Source organism: Drosophila ananassae, chromosome 2L, assembly GCF_017639315.1.
Source record: "Drosophila ananassae strain 14024-0371.13 chromosome 2L, ASM1763931v2, whole genome shotgun sequence".
Taxonomy (NCBI): Eukaryota; Metazoa; Arthropoda; class Insecta; order Diptera; family Drosophilidae; genus Drosophila; species Drosophila ananassae.
In genome coordinates this window covers 7,158,638-7,181,040 of record NC_057927.1, presented here as the reverse complement: position 1 = coordinate 7,181,040, position 22,403 = coordinate 7,158,638, and the positions used below count along the sequence as shown (strand labels likewise).

General features: G+C 41.0%; 2 protein-coding genes across 2 annotated transcripts; both read right to left on the bottom strand.

Moving 5' to 3' along the window:
• Positions 1–14,758: 14,758 nt before the first annotated feature.
• On the bottom strand, positions 14,759–16,817 carry LOC6500701 (cytospin-A). The gene is made up of 2 exons (XM_001953718.4): positions 16,460–16,817; positions 14,759–16,408 (listed from the first exon to the last, which is right to left on the bottom strand). Exons 1-2 carry the CDS (start codon positions 16,695–16,697, stop codon positions 14,844–14,846), a joined length of 1,803 nt encoding a protein of 600 aa, XP_001953754.2. The 5' UTR covers positions 16,698–16,817; the 3' UTR covers positions 14,759–14,843.
• Positions 16,818–18,151: 1,334 nt separating this feature from the next.
• LOC6500700 (adenosylhomocysteinase-like 2) lies at positions 18,152–21,716 on the bottom strand. The gene is made up of 8 exons (XM_001953717.4): positions 21,315–21,716; positions 21,130–21,190; positions 19,903–19,972; positions 19,169–19,835; positions 18,795–19,113; positions 18,490–18,733; positions 18,309–18,429; positions 18,152–18,248 (listed from the first exon to the last, which is right to left on the bottom strand). Exons 2-8 carry the CDS (start codon positions 21,178–21,180, stop codon positions 18,242–18,244), a joined length of 1,479 nt encoding a protein of 492 aa, XP_001953753.1. The 5' UTR covers positions 21,181–21,190; positions 21,315–21,716; the 3' UTR covers positions 18,152–18,241.
• Between the last annotated feature and the right edge of the window lie 687 nt (positions 21,717–22,403).

The window sequence follows — 22,403 nt, the reverse complement described above, 5'->3', positions numbered from 1 at the left end:
ATAGGACAGAAACAAACAAAATGTAGAATTAGATAAATGGGGAGGTTGGGCAGCCTAACTGCCAATCTGTTTGCGTTATTTTTCGAGGCAATTAAAAAATGCCAAATGCCCCGAAATCGGTACCGGGCAGCTGACGGGGAAGCCGAGGAGCGTCTTTATGATTCAATTTATCTTTTTATCAATTTGCTGGTCACTCGTCCCCGGCCTCGGAGGTCCGTCCGCCATCCAATTCCAATTTAACGAGTACTTAATTTGAGCAAGTGTTTGCTTGGCTGTAAATATTTATGGCCATCGTATGTGCTCACTGCGATCTTCTCTCCTCGCTTTCCCCAACCGCCGCCGGCTATCTGCCACCGTCTATCTGAATTCGGAGCGTTCCATAACTTTATTGTTTTATTGCCATTATTATGCATTAATTTTATTGAGATAGTCGTAAATGGCCGGCCGAGCACCCGCAACGCCAATTGGTCCAAATGCAATTAGCTAAACGCTTTAGTTCGCCTAATTAGACGCTGGCTCTGGCTCTGGGCCCAGTGGCATGTGGTATCCGTTTCCCGAAATTGATCAAAAAATGTCAGGGCAATCAAAATAATAGTATTATGGCCTATGGCTTTCGTGGCCCATAGCTGGGCCGTCAAGCGAAACACTCAGCTGAGTCAGTGGAAAGTCATTTGGAATTAGCATTTCCCGACCAAATGGGGCAATGAAGTGGGAAATTAATGAAAGTGTTATAATTTTATTGTTTTATACGTTAATGAAAATGTTTGGTGTTTTAGTTATATAGCCTTATTTTGAATGCCTTTTTGGTTCAAGACTTTTGGCTAAATTTGGCTCGAATTTGGTTTAGTTCCATAAAAAGCAAATCAACTATTACTTCAGTAACTAAGCCTTATTTGAATCAAATAATTTATATTCACAGGAAAAGTATAAATTAAAACCTTTTCCATTTTGGATGTGTTCTTAAAACTTTTATGCTAAATGCCATATACTAATAGTTTTAAGCAAACACATAAAATATTCAAGGTTTTCTAAAACACTTTTATGAATTTAATTGCAAAAGTTAAAGATCCATTGTTTAGGGTCATAAACATTTTAATTTATATTTTAGTTAATATAAAAAATCTTTTAGTTTTTTCTAGCTTCAATTCTTTTAAAGTGTATTAAGAATTAAAACAGCTCTGTAAAATAATCAATATTTATTTAATTTTTACTTGTTATTTGTAGCACCTTATTAAGTTTTTATGTAAATTTTTCTCACTTACCGTCGCAAAATTAATATTTTAATGGCACGTAAATTTTAATAATATTTTAAGAGTAAGTATTTTCAATAAACTGCCCACGGATTTGCTTCATGTTTTTTTTTAAGTACACACTGCTGCTAAACTAACTTGGAGTCAAATTTTTCACTAAACACCATCAGATTTAATTTAGACTCAAGGTTTTTAATTTCCTCTTCTGGTTTTTTAGAACCGTGGCTCGATTAAATAACTTGTTGAGAGTCAATTCGGTTTTTGCTTTGATTTTCAATTACGATTGGCGAAATGTATTAATTATGGCCAGCGGGCGAGCTGCGATTGAGCCGGATTAAACCGAGTTTGGGGATGGGATCAAGTAGATTCTAGTGCTTTATGGCTGACACTCCGCGGTTTTAATTTCGACTTTATGCGGCGATGATGACGACGACAATGACGACTCGCGGTACTAAAACTCCATTGTAAAGTGGTAAATACTCGGGCGGCGCACCGTAAAAAAACGCCAAGCGCCAAAACCAGAACAACAGCATTAAAGAGGTATACACACCAACAGGATACACACGGACACACACTCTCGCCGTTCCTCGGCACACAGATACTCTTTACTGGCTGTGTGTGTGTGGTGTGTTGCCTCTGTGTGTGAGAAATACGAAATCACCACTTTGCGACGCTCAGCACGGCGAGTACGAGTAGAAATCTCTTGGCTTTCGGTTGGTCCGCTCTCAGCTCGTGATTTTGCCCCCATAGCCCCACATTTCTCCCTTCCATCTCCTCCCAACAAGTATTTAAATTGAAAATTTGAATTCGGCTGAGTTGCAGGTTGGACGTGGCAACATTCTGGGGGTAGACGAAAATCCCAAATAGGGAATGCACCTGGCACCCATCTATAATCAATAAAAGCCAACACCTTTCTAGGCATTTAAATCAGTAAACCTCATATTGAAATTTTTAATTAATTAAAAGGGGGACAAGATGGATGGATGGATGAATCTTAAAGATTGTTTTCTAATACTTGCTTTTATTACTGTTTTATGTTTAAAATCCTTGAAATTTAGGAATTATAAAATAAAACATTAAAATAATGTGTCATAAATAGCTAGGTTTTTATTTGTTGAAATAAAATGAAATCCGAAACTTTTTATAACTTATTTTGAGAGATAACCCAAGTATTACTCCATCCCACTTTTAAGACAGATAGGAAGTTAAAAAATCAATCCTGATAGCATATATATTTTTTGTAATAAATTAAAAATACTTCCTGAGGAATCTGTGGCCAAAAAAGTTATAAAATACATTCTTCTTAGTCTCAAAATAAAAAAGTTTTAAAATACAAACAAAAGCTATTATACATCCTTCGAAAACTGAAACAAATGACTTGCCATGACAGATTTATGTTTTGTGTTTGGAAACAATTCCACGATTCATTTGGATTTAGTGGAATACAAAAATTACGAGCCAATAATTTACGATTTCGATTCAGTGAGCTTGAAAATATTTGCAATTTGCCGAAATTGTCCTCCGGCTGTGTCCCTCAGCCCCCTTCCCAAGGACAGGCGGCCATCTTGAAAGGACCTTTTCCGTTCCAGAGAGAGCAAGAGAGAGAGAAAGGAGAAGCGGCGCTACTGTATCGTATCCTTGCTGACAAAAGACGGCTGCTAATCGGGCGACTGGGCGAAGGCGATACATTTAGGAAATTGTGCACCATTCCGGCATTTTGGCATTCCATTTTGCGGGCCAAGAGGCGGGCGAGCATTTACGACTTATAAATTATCGTTGTTTTTCCTTTAGTTGCGCTGCCGGCCACAGGACACCCAGAAGGACGCAAGGAGTGGGGCGAGGAGTGCGGGTAAGGGTGCGACCACAGTCCTGGATCTGAGCGCTGCTGATTGTGGAGTTTTGGGACATTAAGACACTGACAGCCGCAATTTATGGCCTTCGCAGTTGCCGACTTCAGGGCAGGGCTTGGCACTCATTCTCCTCGCCTGCCAGTCTTTCAGTCCTCCAGTTGCCAGTCGTATTTACAGATACATATCCAAAAAAAATATATGTATATACAGAAACCCACACTCTGACGTATGAGGTCCTGGGCTTGGCTTCGTCTGCGTCCTGCCCACCGCCATGGCCAACTAATTTCCAATTTAACTAATGAAAAATATCCAGGGCCCAAAGCAAATGCTTCAATTGAAGCGAAACGCCTCCAAAAATGGTTGAATTTCGAGCTTGGTGGCATTGAAAAATGAATTTCTGGGAAAGATTCGGTTGACCTGAATCATCTGGTGTGGGTTTTTTTTGAAAATTATTTCATATATTTTATTTTATTTATAATATTTCTATATTATTACACTTCTCGATGACTGAGAGAACTATCAGTAGAATTTTATCTCCCTCTGATCTCCCGAAACCTAAATTTTTTCGTTGGAAACATCAAAAATCATAATTCTTGGAATCCCAGCTTATTTTTAAAGCGATAAGCTCGATTTGCATTACACGCTTAAAGCTACAGAACATAAAATCTGTTATGCAAATTACGTTTTAGATTTTTTCCAGGCGCGATATCAAATTCATAAGGTTTTATTATAATTTGTTTTTGCCCATCTAGGGCGTGTGTGCTGGGCGTGGAAGGACAATCTATCTAAAGGATGTGCATTTGGCATCAGCTGCTGGAGAGGAATTTTATGCTGCCGAAAAATGTAATTTCCGGCGTTGTCGTCGTTTTTTATCAGGAGGCCATAAAAGTGATGCACAACTTGATCGGCTTTGGCCTTTCCTTTCGCTCATCAGCGTTAAAAATGCGATGGCGGAAGAGGCAGCCCAGAGGCGGGGAGGCGGAGCAACAAAGACGCTGCAAAAAATGTCACAGTTAATCGAGCGGAAGCGAGGAAAGCAAAGGATATTCCTTCGCCAATCCTCTCCACCACACCGGCACATTGCTCATACGCCCCGTGGCAACGGATTGAAGATGAGCCGGACGACGGGCGCGCAAATACTATTCGACTGGAAGCAGTTCTGGGTTTTAGTATTTTGTTTAATTGGCTATAACAGTTTTTTACAATCGGACGGCAGAAGTAGTCGCCACTGCGAGCGGCTCCTCTTCGTATTCCCCGACTTGCAATTTACTCAGTGCAGTAGTTAAGACTGCTGTAGGTCTGAGGGCTTTGTAGCCAAACTGTTTCTCTGTTATTGTTAGGGCCCATTCGCGAAACGAAACGAAACGAAATATTATTGACGATTCAAACTAATTGAGACATAAACTTAATTTGATGACTGATTTCATAAAAGCGACAGCCAGGCCAGAGCCAAACCCAAAGGCCTCAATCAATGCAATGTGGGAAAGGAAGAATTGCGTGAGCCGACGGCAAAGCGAAAGAACTCCCATTTACATAACAAAAACCTAAACAAAAAACAGCCAGCCGAAAAAAAGCAAGTGAAGCAGGCTCATTATGCAAATAAACAAATGAGTGAGTATTCACATGGCAGGATTTATTATCGAATGAACTGTTAGGTCATAAAGTATGTTCAAACATATACCCGGAATTTTATTGGCCTCCTCAAAGTGTTTCTGGGCTGGGAAAGTGTGTATTCTGATTTATCAGTTGTTATGGCCCCATTGAATAGTCAAAATGACACATACTCTTCGCAGATTGGTTAGCAGGTTAATGAATAATGGCTTTAAATAGATACTTTTTCAATGGCGCACATTTTTCAAGGCTGTAAGCCGAATTTTGTATATTTTCTTATGCATTTTATACATTCTTGGATTGCTTATTCAATTTTGTAAGTGTAAGAAAAAGATTCTGGCAGATTTATATTCAATTCTTCTTAAATTCAATACTCCTTATAAGTCCAAAGTTGTTATTATATTATAGAACAAATTACCAACAAACTCCCAATCCTTATCCTTGATTTAAAATCTTGTTATAACTTTGCTTTCTAAATGTAACCACATTTAATTAAAACCCTAAAACGTAACCTGCTGGGTTGGTACAGGCTCTGGGCTGGACTCCTAAATCCCGACTTTACGGAATGGACTCCAAATGAGTCGGCTGATGATAAGTTGCGATACACTGGCTCACACAAAGAGCCTATAATTTATGTAAATGCGAGGAGGAGACCCGGGACCAGCATGACGTTGGCCCTGGGATCGCGGTAAGTGGTTTGAGGTTTAAGGTTTAAGGTGCTTAGGGTTTCGGGGATCGGGGATCGGGGCTCCAAGCGGGCAAAATGGTCGCTCAGGAACCGTGGATGCTGAAAGACTCGACCAGGGACTGAGACAGAGCTGCGACTACCCGCGCCTCGCCTTCAATTACAAACACATAAATTCTCATTTCCATTTGACACATGACATCCCATAAAACTTGTTAAAAAGTACGGCAACAAAGGCACTGGGCTTGGGGTTCGGGGTTCGGGGTTCGGGGTCTGTGGCAAAGATGGGATTGGATTCGATTTGATTGGAAACGAAGCGACCGACACACACACACTCAGACAACAGACACTGCATCCAAAATGGTACATTCTGCCTCACAATCTGGTCGACTCAACGTTTGGCCATAAAAACGTAAAAAAAAAAACCGAGGGTTCCCTCTTTATTTTCTTTACGGACGCCGAATGATATCAGATTTCTTTTCACTGACTCCGGGGCACTGCCTTTCATTTCGTTTCGTTTTGGCTGTGAATGCGAGTCTTTGGATTTTGATTTGGGTTCGGATGAGTGAAGGAAAATGGCGGAGTGGCATTAAGCGAACGGGGCACCGTTTTATGGAGTCCGCCCAAAGCTGCGTACAAAGCGGGGCTCATTATATATAAATCTCATTGATCCGCCATTAAAAGATACACTTTAAATGCCGTTGGGGCCACGGGGAGTGCAACAATGACTGAAACTCTGGCATTTAATGACTCCCCCGGAGTGGAAGACAGGCCTGCAGCACTTACATTTCTAGGAATGTCTTAGAGAAATAGCCAAGCAACCCATTCGGTAGAGCAACACACAAAGTATCCCCCGAAAAAGGCACCACTGAATTCGAGTGGAGTGAAGCAAATTTGAAATCCACTTTGTGACAGACATCCGCATAAGCTCCTCAAACATTTGATGCCATAAAAACGAAATTGACATTTTCGCAAAGTCCGTTGCTGGCAATAAATTTACTTTCTGCTCCTTTCTGGCGTTTCCGTTTATTTCTACTCATTTCTTGGCATTCGCAGACAAAGGAGCCCGCCGACATTGTAAGGGGCTATTGTCTGGGTCACTTTTGAGTTGAACGCTTGGCTTTTACGAGTGCACGTATCCGAAAAGTCCTGCTGAATCCGCCACGGAGGCAACGATTTGCGATTTACGAGAACGCTCTAAAAACGCTTAGATTTTGGAGCGATTATTACCGCACGAGCAGCTCCGTCGGAGATTAAGCAATTTTCAAACCAAATTTTCAAATTAAAATCGGATCGCGATCGGCGCACAAGAGCAACACATGTTGCACACCGCTGAGCCCGCGGGCCACACTGATTTGCATTCGTATCCTGCCAGGCAGCCTAAGGATCCTGCAGGTGACCTTGAGGTTACCAAATCGCTCAGTGATATAACCCAGACAATGCCCAACTCTCAACTCTTTTCATCGCTGCGAAATGGCATTAGAAACCGGGATGCATTTGTCTCAAGGACACACATCCTTTCCCATTGCGCAATGTTACGCCCGATCGCCCAAGTTGCATCTCGACCAAGGCCGCCAGTTAAATTTAATGACTTCCAAAAAGGAGTTCACACGTCGATTATAAAAGAGAACATTTCTGAGTAAATTAAACCGAATGTTTTATTTCTTAATTTTTTGTTTAATAAACTTAAATACTGTTAAATATAAAGTAGAATATTTTAATAAATATTTTCAATATATTCAATATCAAAGAATCGCATGGCCGCAATAATTATTTAATACAGAGGAGGAATCAGAGCAATGGGACTGGGCCCTCCTTATTCATATTTATTAAACTTATTTTATTATATTTTTGATTTTCAATTCTATATTTTCTACAAATTTTATATTTAGTAGAGTTTCACTCCCGCCACAAAGCGCCACCTGGTGCTTACGAAACGTATATATCAATACAATTTCAAGCCGGCATGGTTGTGAACCTTACTATAGACGAGACTTCTACCAAAAGGGGCGGAGCAAAAGGAAATAGAATGGCAGTGAAAAACAAAATGGATGACAAAATGGCTGTTGCACAGAAACAAATCTGTTGTATTCTTAAAAATAAAAATATTTTTCATATATACAATATTTATGTATGAAATAATATAATAACATTTAAAAAATAGACGAATAAATGTAATTATAGTTTCATATTATGTCCAGTAGAATAATAAATAATATTTCTCTTCTCCGCAAGTCTAAGTTACAATGTAACAATGTTTACAATATAAAATAAAAACGTTTTAAAAAAAAAATGTAGCTGAGTGTATTTTTATTGTATCTGTTTATCTCGAAGATACGCATGCACACACATAAATAGGGGTGGATAAAATCTTCCTTAGATAAACAATTTTGGAATGGAAACAGGGGTTGGAGTGCGTGGCTCCATTTTGCGGAATTGGATTAAGCGGCGGTGGTGCTTAAGTGCCGCCATTCCATTTCCCGTTATGAGTTCCCGGCACTTTTATGGCAGGACGTGATCTTGTAGAACAAAAGTGCCCCGGGTTGCCGTGGGAACTTTCCAGATGCCCTTTATCGCCGTGCCATAAACAGCAAATGGCGGCCGGAAATCAGTTTCTTCTCCTTTTTCGAGCCAACATTGCTGCGAAAGAATTACTCTGAATGGTATCACGCGCATCCACCCAGATAGCGGCATGGAATTAAGAAGGATATAAAGCGCCACTATGAAAACATTGTCGGTCTGAATGGGGTTACCAAGATGAACTGCATTCGTGGGAATTGGCACTAAAACTTTAATTAATTCTAATTGCCTTCATTCAAGTAGAACATTTGCAATAAAACCTTCGAGTACACCACATTGTTCTATTCCATTATTAGTTTAATGAATTGAGATTTTAATATTTCAGTTTGTTTTTCATTAATTATCAGTAAATAATATCAATATTTAATCAATATTAATTTATAACGATTCACTTCAAATATTTAAACCTAACACAGACCTAATGGGCTTAAAAATCACGTTATAGCACCGATTTCGAACAAACAGAATTCGCACTATTATCGGTTGATTTAGTTGAAATATTTTAATATTGTTTGGAATCGCTCAAAATATAAAAACCTTTATTTTGGGCATTGAAAAAATCGTCAAAGATATATTTAAATAACAATTTAAAATAAATATAATAGGATGGACAAGCTAAATTTAAGCCACATTGTAAATACAATAAGAATCCACTAAAAGCAAATTAAATGGGTGAATTTTTAAATGTAATTACATTTATAAACGTCTCTACTAACTTCTCTTTACTCTAAGTCTCTTTTATAAGTATTTACTGAGAATTTAAATAAACTATAAAATATTGCAATTAAAATACATAACAAGGCTAACAATTTTAAAGATATAAAGAGGCAGTGGCGTAGATAGCTTTTTGATATGGGGGGGGATATGACTCAGAATAATATCCTGTTTTTTTGTAAGTTTTATTTTACACTGCGATAATAATCCGCAATCTGCGATAATAATAATAATAATGCTGCACTGCGCAGTCATCGCGTAAAAATGTGTTTCTTTTTCAATTTTGAGATTATATCATCTTATAATTCTCAGACCCAAGGGGGGGATTAATCCCCCTGATCCCCCCCTATCTACGCTAGTGTAAAGAGGTTTTAAAAAAACGTAACTATTTCTTAAATAAATTTTCAATTTATAGTACTGACTTTTCTATAAAGACTATCGCAGTAAATAGTTTTAGTCACAAAAAGATAGACTTTAAAATAGCATTTACTCACCCAAGACCACCTCGTATAGGAATCAAGCTTTATATCTTGCCATTTAAGAATAAAAGTTCTGTATTTTTTACAATCACTAAAATGCACATGCAAATTAAATCCTCGCTAATGTCACTCACCGGCGGCTATGAAAAGTAATTCGAGACCCGATTACTAGAATTATTGGCAATTGGGTAGAATAATTGATAATGACAAGATATTTGCCACCAGTCTGGCAGATTTAGGTTCGATTTGATGATGGCTATAATTTAAAGCACACAGTAACTTGGCTGACGCGGAATGTTTATTAAAATTGCACATTAAATTCTTTGTTGTGAGTCTTTTTTTTTTTGTAGCAATAGTCTCAGACGATTACGAGTGTTATAGTTCCCGTTTTAGGGCCCCGATGTTTCTGAGTTGTTATTGCGGTTATTGTTGGTTTATTATTTTAACACTTTCGTGAAAGAACGCGCCGGCGGGGCCAAGTGTTAGAGCCAGTTTTGGAGTCGAACCGAGACTGAACTGAATGGTGTGCGAGCTCTCCGCTGTCTGTGAATGGCTGTTAGTTTCCAGGAATCGCAATCGCACACACGCTCAGGAAAAAAGAAACGACAACCACGCCGACGCCAACGCCACCAAGAGTCACCCAATGTTCCGATGGCTGAGGCTATATCCACAGATACAGATACAACTCCCAGCTACAGATACATTTACAGCAATGGCAATAGGAAAATCGGCAACAACAGCGACCGTGACGAAACATGGGGTCCCGGGACCCGGGCCCCGGGGAGGATTCGGTATCATAAATAGTAGATAAACAAATAAATACAGCGGCATGGGGAACGGAACTAGATATATGACGGGCATATATCTTGCGAACGGCACCCGCACCCTCACAAAAAAACCTCACACCCCCACAGGAATTCTTCAATATTCTTCGATTTCGATACATCGAACCGAGGGGTTGCTCCAGATACATAAATTCGCCAGGGACAGGAATCAACCACCGCCCCCACATACACATAAGCATGCTCCGCGTATCTGTATCTTTGGCCGTATCTGTATCTGCGCAGTGCGCAGCAGTACCAGTCACTTGCCACAGATAAGGATACACGCAATGAACCGTGTTCGTGCGACGTCAAAAATCAATCACCATCGGCGGCACGGATGCATTTTATTGTGCGCAGACTCCGTTTTATGGAAATCCAGCTTTTCGGGGTGGACGCCCACATATTTTGGGGCTTATTTACTTTCTTGGCTGTAGGGTTTAACATTCGAATCTTCAATTCGGTAACCTGCTTAATTTTGGTATGCCCTAAATCGAAATCGATAGTAATCCACATAAATCAGAAATACCAAAATAACGAAAAATGATTATCATGTTGGCCTTGAAATTAAATAATTACTAATAATTGCATTAAAAAAAGTTTTAAACGAGTTTATTTTTAAAATCATTAATAAGAATACAAAGATGACTAAATTCGCTTCAGTCTCAGCACCTGCTGTGCTGTCCACCTGTCCATTTGGCTGTTGAAAAAATATTACAATTTAAATTTTATCAATTGTATACTTAGTTTTACTTACTTTAAGCTAAGAAGCGTATCTATTAGTTCCATTGGTAATGGGAGTTTGGGAATTCATTCCTTATTTCTTCTTCTGGAGCCTGTTGGGGAGTCGATGGATTCCTCAATTGTATCCATCGCTGGCAAATGTGCAGCATCTCCCCAACCGGCTCGAATCTAGTCCCCTTTTTCCCTCCAAAATTTTGTGTGGCTATTCAAGATTGTGAAGCAGGAGCTGCATCTCCGCAGTTACCCACATTTGTCTACTTCCATCAATGTGGCTTTTTTCTTCCCATTTGTTAGCGTGGTGTAGCTCATAGTTATTTTAAAAATTTTGATAAACTTTTACCCACAAGAAACATGGTAACATGGATATACAAATCAGTTAAGGTATTCCGCTCACGATTCTGGTCCAAAATTAGCAATAATATAGCCGATGAGTCGGTGTAAAATTGAAAGTAATTTCCATATGAAATTCCTCTTTTTAGCCACTGGTTTTAAAAATTCTGGGCCAATTTACCTGGGCAGGGTAATGTGTGAAAACCAAAGCCAACAAAGGCTGGGAGAACTATATTTTTTGTTTTGTTTTTTCGAGTAGATGTGACGTCGCCTAGCGGAGAGTGACTTTCAAAACAGAAAACGGGCCCTTTTCCAAGATACTCTAACGGGCAGGGAGGGAGTGGGAAAGGGAAACAGCGCCAGCGGAATCGCCACGGTCCAAAGAGTCGACGCGACGCCCGGCCAGGTGTTTACCTGCGAAATGTGTGGCAAGCTTTGTGTTTGGACCACTTCCTTCTCCGGTGCCAAGACCGCTCCAGCCGCTAAGTAACTAAGTAAACAACGCGTGCTGGAGTCGTACGTCTAATCCGAACTGTCCAGGTTCTGTTACTCAGCACATCCATGTGAGATGCATTTAGAACTTGGAGGACAGTTGTGCTAAAATCGCATCGCTTCTCAGTTTGCCTTTAAATAGCACCCACCTAGCTTTTAAACAAATTTCAGTACGATTATGGCTAATTGGTTGGCCCTCATATATCATTTTCAAACACTCGAGTATTTCGAGTTTTCAAAAAATTCGACAAGAAATCTTAAAATAATTTGTTCCTATGTTTTCATCCAAATCGATGGAGAATCGGTACATTCAAGGTATTCCGCTCAAGAATCGGATGAAAATTGGCAAAGATATAGCCTTCGCGGGGGCTCATAGGGGCAGATCGTTGGAAAATCGATATACAAACCATTTAAGGCATTCCGCTCAAGAATCCGATGAAAATTGGCAAAGATATAGCCTTCGCGGGGGCTCATGGGGGAATCTCCATACATTTTTGGAATTGGGAAGGGGTCAACCCAGAAAATTTCACAAAAAGTCTAAAAAATAATTTGTTTCGAGATTTTGATGCAGATCGATGGAGAATCTATATACAAACCATTCAAGGTATTCCGCCCAAGAATCGGATAAAGATTAGCAAAGATAGAGCCTTTGCGGGGGCTCAGAGGGGCATCTCCATACATTTTCGGAATTTGGAAGGGGAGTCCCCAGAAAATATAACAAAAAATCTAAAAAATAATTTGTTTCTAGATTTAGATGCAGATCTATGGGGAATCGATATACAAAACATTTAAGGTATTCCTCTCAAGAATCCGATGAAAATTGGCAAAGATATAGCCTTCGCAGGGGCTCAGAGGGGCATCTCCATACATTTTCGGAATTGGTAAGGGGACAACCCAGAAAATCTACCAAAAAATCTAAAAAATAATTTGTTCCTATATTTCGATGCAGATCGATGGGTAATCGATTTACAAATGATTTAAGGTATTCCGCTCAAGAATCCGATGGCAATTGGCAAAGATATAGCCTTCGCAGGGGCTCAGAGGGGCATCTCCATACATTTTCGGAATTGGTAAGGGGACAACCCAGAAAATCTACCAAAAAATCTAAAAAATAATTTGTTCCTATATTTCGATGCAGATCGATGGGTAATCGATTTACAAATGATTTAAGGTATTCCGCTCAAGAATCCGATGAAAATTGGCAAAGATATAGCCTTCGCAGGGGCTCATAGGGACATCTCCATACATTTTTGGAATTGGGAAGGGGTCAACCCAGAAAATTTCACAAAAAGTCTAAAAAATAATTTGTTTCTAGATTTTGATGCAGATCGATGGAGAATCTATATACAAACCATTCAAGGTATCCCGCTCAAGAATCGAATAAAAATTGGCAAAGATATAGCCTTCGCGGGGGCCCATATAGCATTCCCATACATTAACCGACGGGCAATCAGATACAAATTAGGTGATTCAGTGGTAATTTAAATTTACGGGAATTAATTTTATGGTGTGTTGAAAGTTTCTGTTTAATTATTATAAAAAATTGCATAAAAAGCATATTTTTAACGAATTCGGATTGTGGTTACTATTGGTTACTGCTCTTCTTCTGTAAAAGTGCAATGACTGATAGCACTTGCACTTGCTTTGAGGTCACTCAGGGAAATCAGTCACGCAGTTTTTGCCGACACCCACACACCCTGAATAGACGTCGAGGAACACTCAAATATTTTGACGGTTCGTCAAAGGTATTGTGTTGAAAAGATATACCTGCACCGGAACAGATAACGCGGCGTCCCAGAATTGGTTTGAGTTTCAACCACGGACCGACGGAACCGTATTCTTCTTAAGAGCCGACTGTGTTAAAAGGGAAATCACACATTTTGGACCGATTTGCATTTGCTTGCGAGTCAAAAACGAAGAAAAGATCAGGGCTTTGTAATTTACGATATGCAATGGATTTGGCATCGAAGCATTCCGAAGGAGAAGTTTCAGTTTCTGGTGTTTGGAGAGGTGCGAAGTTGACTTGCAATGCTAAGGCTACTGTTTTTCACTCCATAAGGACGAAACTTAATGGACAGCCGCGAAATAACCGTTGCCAGCCGGCCAACTTGGCACCGGACGTCTTGATACTTATGGCGAGAAAATGGAAAATTCGATGCCGCCATTAACATTTATTGCTACTTTGGGAAAACTCGATTACACCACCACCCCGTCCAGAACCACCACCGTACCAGCCAACATTGCATTGCCATTTCCCAGCCGCCATTTTATGAGTCGCGCCCGGGCACTTATGGCATCATCTCGGTCCTGGATGAGGGAGCGAGGCCATCCTGCCAGGATGCTGCCGGGACAACTGATGGCTGATGGAGAGCTGGCAGTCCTCGTAAAACGGATTTTGCGCTTAGTCAGGGATGCGTGCAGCGGTTTTATTGATGCCCACTCGGCGCACTCGGAAAATGTATACAGTTTTCCATTTATACAACCTTCCCCGCTCCCTTCAATAGCATCCGCCTGGCCTGGTCGCTGGCCATAAAATATCCAAATGTTCGCAACCATAAAAGTTTATGAGTGCATCCAAATTGGGTTTCGGCTTGAATGGATGCCACCAAGCTCCGCTTCGGGGGTTCCTTCACTTCAAAACCGAATCCCAGAAATCATCTTAGGGGCGAAAAACTAGTCAAAAGTTGACACTTCTACAGTCTGTTGTCGGGCATCTGGAACGTCTCCGGAAATGGACAAGCTCATAGTTCTGGGGGTGGTGTCCGCAATCTTCCTGGTCATTGCCATTGTGGGCAGCATGTTGGCACGATTGTGGCAGGAGAGCAGCGTCATCCGCTGCTGCATAATCCTCACCTGCGTCTGCTGCTACATGGCATGGCTGGTCACCTTCCTGATGCAGATGAATCCTCTGATTGGGCCTCGGGGAGAACGGAGAACCATCTTCGGCATTATGGCCTATTGGCCAAACTCCGGTTTCCATGACAAACTGGACACGTAACTTAAAGATTCTGAATATTTTCAATGAATTAAATAAATTATAGAAATGTATTTTCAAAGTATTGGGAGAAGGGAGCTAGCTGGTAGCGTTGCTAGCTGTTTTTTTTTTGCGATTAACCAGTATGTCTGGCATAGATTCTATGCTCAAGAAAATATTCCAATAACCCATAGAAAAATCCAAACATTTATTCTTAACTTGAATCATTGAATATATATATGTATATTTATTAAGAACTGCGACGGCATTCGTGCCCCCACTGTATTAAATATACAAAAAAGTAGAAAATATATTAAGGCAGGGCTTCCAGGCAACGCTGCAGTTCCTGGACAAACTCGAACACCCTCTCGTAGTCGGGCTTCTCCCGGGAGCACTCCTGGACGAGATCGATGGGGCTACAGACACCCAGACCCTGAGCAACCCCAACGCCGAATTTGATCGTCTCGACCGGTCCAGTCCGGCGCAGATACTTGGGGGCGATGAGTTGAGGGCGATAGGCGTGGATGATGGCACAAAGGGCGCGTCCACTGGTCCAGGAGTTGGAAAACTCGTACATGGGAACACCATAGGGTCTGGTCTTTTCTTGGCACCATTTTAAAACCAAAAGGCGACGGTCACCGAAGGTCTTGCCCTGGAAAGCCCGAAGCGAAGAGGCGTTGGAGACCACGGTCCTCGAAGACACTTTGCTTGTTACGGATGGATCTACTTTGAAGTCCTCTGTCCTTGAAAAAAGGATGGTAGTTTCCGAGGCGGTTTTAGTCGGGGAGTATATCTTGTCCCACCACATCTCTGGATAATCAAACGGAAGTTTGACAGGATTTCCTCTAGGGCTCATTGCAGATGATAGATTTAAATCGGTAGCTGCTTTTATTGAACACTTTTTAAGATTCTCCAGATCCAAGTACCTCCAATTCTCCCGAACTTTAAGGAGATTTTCCTGCAAAGAGCGGCACACTACTCGCCATTTTATTTTGCAGGCGGGAAACTTTAGCTGCTTATGAAACTGGAAAGCTTTAAGGACCCCATCGATTACCCGCAATGTGTCTTGTCTAGTGTGTTTCAAAGTTATTAGAGTCTTTTTGGCCTTGTTTTTTTTTGTTCGGTTCAAGATCATGGTATCTTTATAGCACAGGTTGGAGATATCCCTCTTGATCTCCGAAACAGTCGTCTTGGCCTCAACTAACGATATTCGGGCATAACTGAGTTGCTGTTTCAAAACACTCAGCGTTTTCGGTTCCAGTTCCTTTCTGATGATTTTCATGGCACTTGACGAGGTTTTTAGAGTTTTATTTGAATCTATGATGGAATATTTCACTTGTTTCTCTTGGATTTCTTCGGGGTCAGACTCTTTTCTATATGATTGATCTCTCTGCAGAGCCATATAGCTTCTCTGCAGTGTTATAAAGGCTTCCTTACGTTCCCTGTTCTCATCGTTGGCTAATTCTAGGTTTCGCTTGGTAATTGCTAGACGATTTCTAAGATCCGCAGCGTAATCCTTCTCCTTGGCCAGTTCCTCTTCGGCTTTTTTTTGGGCTGCAATGGCGTTGCTGGCCAAAGTAGTTTCCTTCAAAAGCAATAGCTTGTGACTCAAGTCCTGCAGTTGCCGCTTTGTTTCCGCATTCTTCAACTTGATCCGAAGATCGGCCAACTCATCGATGTTCTCTGTATTACAAAATGGTTTTTGCTTCTCAGATTTGGAGGACTGACAGTCTTTCAGCAAAGTTTCAGCAATTTTCTCCAGTTCGAAGAGAACCGAATTAAGCAGAAACTGATAGGTGTATTGCTCATGTTGATTCAGTTCGACTTCATCGTGGTGCCACGGAAAAATCATATAGAGTTGTTTCATTAACTTTTTACCTGAGTATAATATATTCTTAGTGGATATTTTTTCATAAATTTTCAACTTACATTTTTTTAACACATCGGAAATCTTATCCTTTTCCTGATCTCTTACATTCTGCGAAGTTTCGTATTTTTCGGCCATAAATCTGATCAGTAGAAGGATCTCCCCCATGCAACGCTTATTTTGAAGAAATTTTGAAGTTTCGCCGAATTTATTGGATGCATTATTGGAAGGCTGTTCTTCCTTGCCGTAGGATAGCGATTGTTTTATTTTGAAAATGCGTTCCATTATATCAGGCGCCATTTTTAGAAAGTTTATGAAGTTTTACAATATTTACGACGCTAGTGTAGGTGGAAGACTACCCGGCGAAACAATAAACTGATATATTTCCGAAACTGACGCTGTATCGAGTATGGACAGAAAAGTAAAAGGAGATATGTTTAGATTTAGGCCAGTTTTGTATTTTTAATAAATATTGTATTGTTTAATAAAAAGAAAATCTTAAAAATATTTTAAAACATTTATCAACGGACGGGTGTTTTGTTTTTTTAAAATTATACGAAATTAAAAAGAAGATCGCAAGACAACCTCAGCTTACTTTAGTTGAGCTCCATTACATCCCGAGCCACTGCAAAATACAAGGAAACGACTTCGTGGACCAGGCAGCCAAAAACGCGCACCTCCAAGGCACCTTCGCTACAATTCCCTTGAGCAGACAAGGCGTACGTCGTGTCCGGGAATAACTCCACCCGACTCTTCTACCCTTGGGCCTTAGCTTTGCCGCGGATCCTTGATCCTATTCCCACAGGAGGTCCTTCAGCCTGTACTCCTAACTCTTCAAGGAAGCTTTCCAACTTGAATTCCAGACTTACCCACGGGGGGTCTTTCACTCACTCTCCCAGCTTCCCTAGAAGACTCGGCCCCGATTCGCTCCAGGGGCCCTCCTTATATAGTGCCAGAGGCGCCCGTTAATCCTTGCAAAGACCGTTACGTTCCACGGTGATTATCATCTTTCGGAGGCATCGTTCTCATCTGGCGCCGTTTGACCAGAGATTTCCCGGCATTTTTCATGTTGCAAAATGGAAATTTAAAAAAAAAAAGTGTTGGAAATTTGAAAAAAACGGAAATTTGAAAAAAAAAGTGTTGGAAATTTGAAAAAAAGTGGCCAGCTTGCCGTTTACGACAAAAGAGGGCGCTAAGCAATTGACTGCCCTCAACGGTAGATGGCGCCAAAAAAAAACTAGTTCATTTGTAGGTTTCAGGCCGAGCTTCAAAAACCTGGCCATTCCAGCACTTTCCAGCACTTTTTTTTTTCAAATTTCCATTTTGCAACGTGAAAAATGCCGGAAAATCTCTGGTCAATCGGCGCCAGATGAGAACGATGCCTCCGAAAGATGATAATCACCGTGAATCGTAACGGTCCCGGCCGGGCCTCCGCGGTTATAGGAGACAACGGGGACGGGCGGTACGAGAGTCAAGCAAGGAGCAAGGGGAAAGGATCAAGGATCCGCAGCAAAACTGAGGCCCTAGGGTAAACGAGTCGGTTTGAGTTATTCCCGGACACAACAGGTATCCTGCGCCCACAAGTAAAACCACGCAGGGACAGCGGGGATCGGGGATCAACGGGAGAGCGAGCGGTCGGTCCGTTTTGAGAACGTGAACTATGTAATCAAGACGCAGGAGGTGCTCACCGAATCTATGACAGCCATTGTGGACATTGACTTCCGCATTTTACTTTAAAGAAAACAATAAACATATTTTAATTTAAATTAAAAGATATTTTTATATTTTTTTCTAATATCAATTTTACAGAACAAGAGTAACAAGAATATAAAATTTAATACTGATTAATATCTGCAACAAAAAAGGGATGTTAGATTAAAATGTAATAAAAATAAACGCTGTTATGGGCACCTGTAGTAATTGGCTTTAAAAGGTCCCGCCTTGTTCAGGCCCATAAACTTGGCCTGCTCATCTGTGAGCTCTGTGAGATGAGCTTCAAAAGTGGATAGATGCAGACTTGCCACGTACTCATCTAGTAAAGAATAAAGTTTGAAACAAATGATTTAGTTTATAAAATATATTATAAACCTACCCATTTTCTTTGGCAGCAAGTAGACATCCGACTTGTACCTTCCTGGCGCCGAGTATAATTCAATTAGAGCCAGGGCCTGAGTGGAGGAGGCCACGGAGACGACGAACGAGGAAATTGTGGAGCAAGAGAGATTCACCAACCTACCTTCTGCCAGAAGGATAATCATCCTGCCGTCGGGCCAGATGATGTGGTCAACCTGGGAGCGAACTCGTTCCCAAGTCAATTCCGGCGTATGCAGGCTGTTCTGTAAGGGAAATAAGATTTGAAAGGATATTCAGTACATTAAAAAACAGCTCATTACTTACCACATCGATCTCGGAGCAGGAATGACCCATATTGCAAAGTATGCATCCATTTTTCATGCGATTCATGTGATCCCGGGTGACTACATTCTTGTTTCCGGTGGCTGTGACTACCACATCCACCGTCCGAATGACTTCGTTTAGCCGCACCACCCGGAATCCGTCCATGGCTGCTTGAAGGGCACAGATGGGATCCACCTCTGTGATGTAAACGATGCAGCCCTGGCCCTTAAGTGACTGGGCACATCCCTTGCCCACATCGCCGTAGCCACAAATCACCACCTGTTTGCCGCCAAACATGATGTCCGTAGTGCGTTTCAAACTATAAATTAGGAAAATAAACAAAAATTAAAAAAATAAATAAAAAACTCTCTCACCTGTCCAGTATGGAGTCGCGACATGTGTAGAACGTATCAAACTTGTTTTTGGTGACCGAGTCGTTGACATTGATAGCCGGAACGGTGAGCTTTCCTCCCTTGGAGAGCATATAGAGACGATGAACCCCCGTCACGCTCTCCTCTACAATGCCTCGGATGCCTTTGAAGTAGTCCGGATACTTCTTCAGCATCAGATGCGTGGCATCGCCGCCATCATCCAAAATAAGATTCGGGGTCCAGCCCTCCTTGTGGATGCACTTGTCCAGGCACCACCAGAACTCCTCCTCAGTTTCGCCTCGCCAGGCAAAGATCGGAATGCCCGCCTCGGCCAAGGCGGCTGCCACGGCATTCTGGGTGGAATATATGTTGCATGCCGCCCAGCGAACGGTGGCGCCCAACTGGACCAGGGTCTCGATCAGCACCGCCGACTGAGCGTTCACATGGGTACAGCCGACGATGTGGGCGCCCTTCAGGGGCTTCTCATCCTTTGCCCTTTTCCGGAGGGTCATAATGCCCGGCATCTCGGATTCCGCAATTTCAATCTCACGTCGGCCAAAAGTACTCTTCGATATGCTTTTTACGCAAAAATCTGTTCCGCCGGCGGAATTGCGTTGATGGTTGTCCTTTGGCGAGATTTCCTCCTCATCGGAACTTCCGGTGAAACAGGCTAAAAAGGTCCAAATAACATTAATGGTTAGAATTACTGAAAAGATTAAAAAATTAAAAATACTTACTGGAGCTAAAGGAGCAAGTGGAGACATCGGAGAACCGCCGAGCTTCGATGCTAGACTTCTTCACAGCAGTCTAATAAAAATGGAAAACATTTCATTAAGTTCTAGATAATATAGTTTTGTTTACACAAACATGTTCGTTTTTATCGCAATTAAGCTTTAATGATTTTAATTGGAAATGAAATTGTAAATATGAACAAGAGTAAAATGGAAAAATTATTAGCATTTAGGTTCTTAAATTTAGACTCCCATGCAAATCAGTTGATCATCCCCCCAGGCAAAATCAATTGTTGGCCAGATTTTATATCACTCCTGTGAAAGATCATAAAACCAACAAGCTATATATAATTTGTAGTACAATCAATGGTAATGGCACCAATTCACAAACCCATGAATTTGTTGCGCTTTTCAATTAACATGTGCCATCGGATTAATTTATTTCGCACCGATATGTGTTTATGGCAAACAGACGTAGTATTCGATCTGATTAATGTTTGATGAGAAACTACGGGTATCTGTTGGTGCTAAATCAGTAACGATTCCGGAGAAATCCAGATTTCAATGCAAAGAAAACTCGAATGGAAAAACATGCGAATAAGCTCGAGGCTCGAAGCTAATTGAAATCATTTAGCATACCGGCGATAATTCGTCGCGCCAATTGATTCGGCGATCACAATATGAAAAAACACGAATCTACAGATACAGCATCCGTACCTCCATATAGTGCATGTAAACATACGAATTAATGAAATCCACATTTCTGCCTTTCCTATTGTTGTTTACAAATCGCCGGGCCATATGGAATCACACGATCTTCTATCTACAAGATTATATTGTTCTGCGATCCTAATTAGTTGCGATTTACAACCGATTCATGGCCTAACAAATCAAAGATCGAAAATCTGAACTGGGCTAATAGGTTGGAAGTTTACAGTGTAAATTTGAGAAACTATCTTCCGGTGTATTTGATTTTATAGACACAATTATACGATCACTTTCACAGAGGGTATTCAAAATTTCGAGGTGGTTCGACTAGACTTTGTATATAATATATTTTTTAAGCGGGTTTCTGGGGCTTTGTTTGTTTTGTTTTCTCAAGATGTCACGTGCTATATTTAATTAAGTCACCGAGTCGGGTTTTTACCAACACACCTACCTTATAAATATTCCTCATAATATTCTAATATTTCGAATAAAATTCGTTTAAGAAGTCGACGTATGTATATTTACCTTATCAGCCAAACTCAAGTCGGCAAACGTTGTCTCTGGCATTTTAGACATTTTGAAGGCACTGAGAACAAATTATAACCGAAAACGAGGGGGAAAAATGAAAACAAACAAATGTCGTCAGTGCCAGAAATTAAAAACAAAAAATAAGCTCAATAATAAAGAGAGAACGACCTTGTTGGACTTACATTTGAATTAAAAACTGGTTATGTATACCGGAGCTTGTTTCGTTTCGATTACTAGTGTTCTATGCACCTCCGGAGACCAGCTCTAATCAGCAAGTGCAAGTGCTAGATATCGGGTATTATGGCTTCTTTATATTCTACTGAGCAGGAGGAGGCGGAGAAACACGTCAGTCCGGGTGGAGATCAGGCGGCCGACTAGATCGGATCGGACTCACTTCGCATCAATCGGCCAGCGATTCAAATTCAAACAAGATCGGATGGGGTCGTTTCTCGAATCCGTTCGCTTTAATATCGCGGGCAATATCTCTTCCGTATTTCTTAAGTATCTAGAGCGATCGATGATCGGTGATCTTTATAGATCTCAGATCTCTGACGTCCGCTCTCGACTAGGGCTAAAAGCAAACTGAGTCACTGGCTTATACGTTCAAGAAATGAGCAAAATAAAAAACGAAAGCAAAAATTTAAAAACAAAATCCAAAAACACAACAAAACCCTGGAGCGAGTATCAGTAAATAAGATTGCCACATTTATGAGAATGTTATCACGGTACGGAGGAGCTCTTATCACCGCCCCCGTCCGTGTCTACGACTCTCCCCGTTCTTATCCCCCACGAGAGCTTATCATGATCCAACTTCACTCCACGCCGTATAGTCGAGATTACGGAAATCAGTTTCGACTCTGACGTAGGCCGAGTTCCTGCCCGGATGAGTGGAATTTCATTAACAAATTAAAACACTTGTGATAGTTGTGTTTGGAAAATCTAAACACCCGTTTAATTGATAAATAATTAAGTTTTTAAAGTGCTGGTAGTTCTTAATATTAAATATTAAAGGCATCACTGTTACTAATTAGTTTTTCCAACCTAGTATCGGGGGTGTCTCATTAAATTCCCCGTTCGGCCATTTTTCGCCAACGCTGTCCAATGATATTATTGCATACAATTTTATGGAGGTTCGTGGCTTTTAACATGGCCATAAAAAGGGAATTGGAATTTTAATCAAGACACCGTAATAGGAATTACGCCATCAACCCCTGGAGGGGATGCTGGACAGGGGATGCTGCCGCCACGGGGGTGGATTACTCTAGAATGTG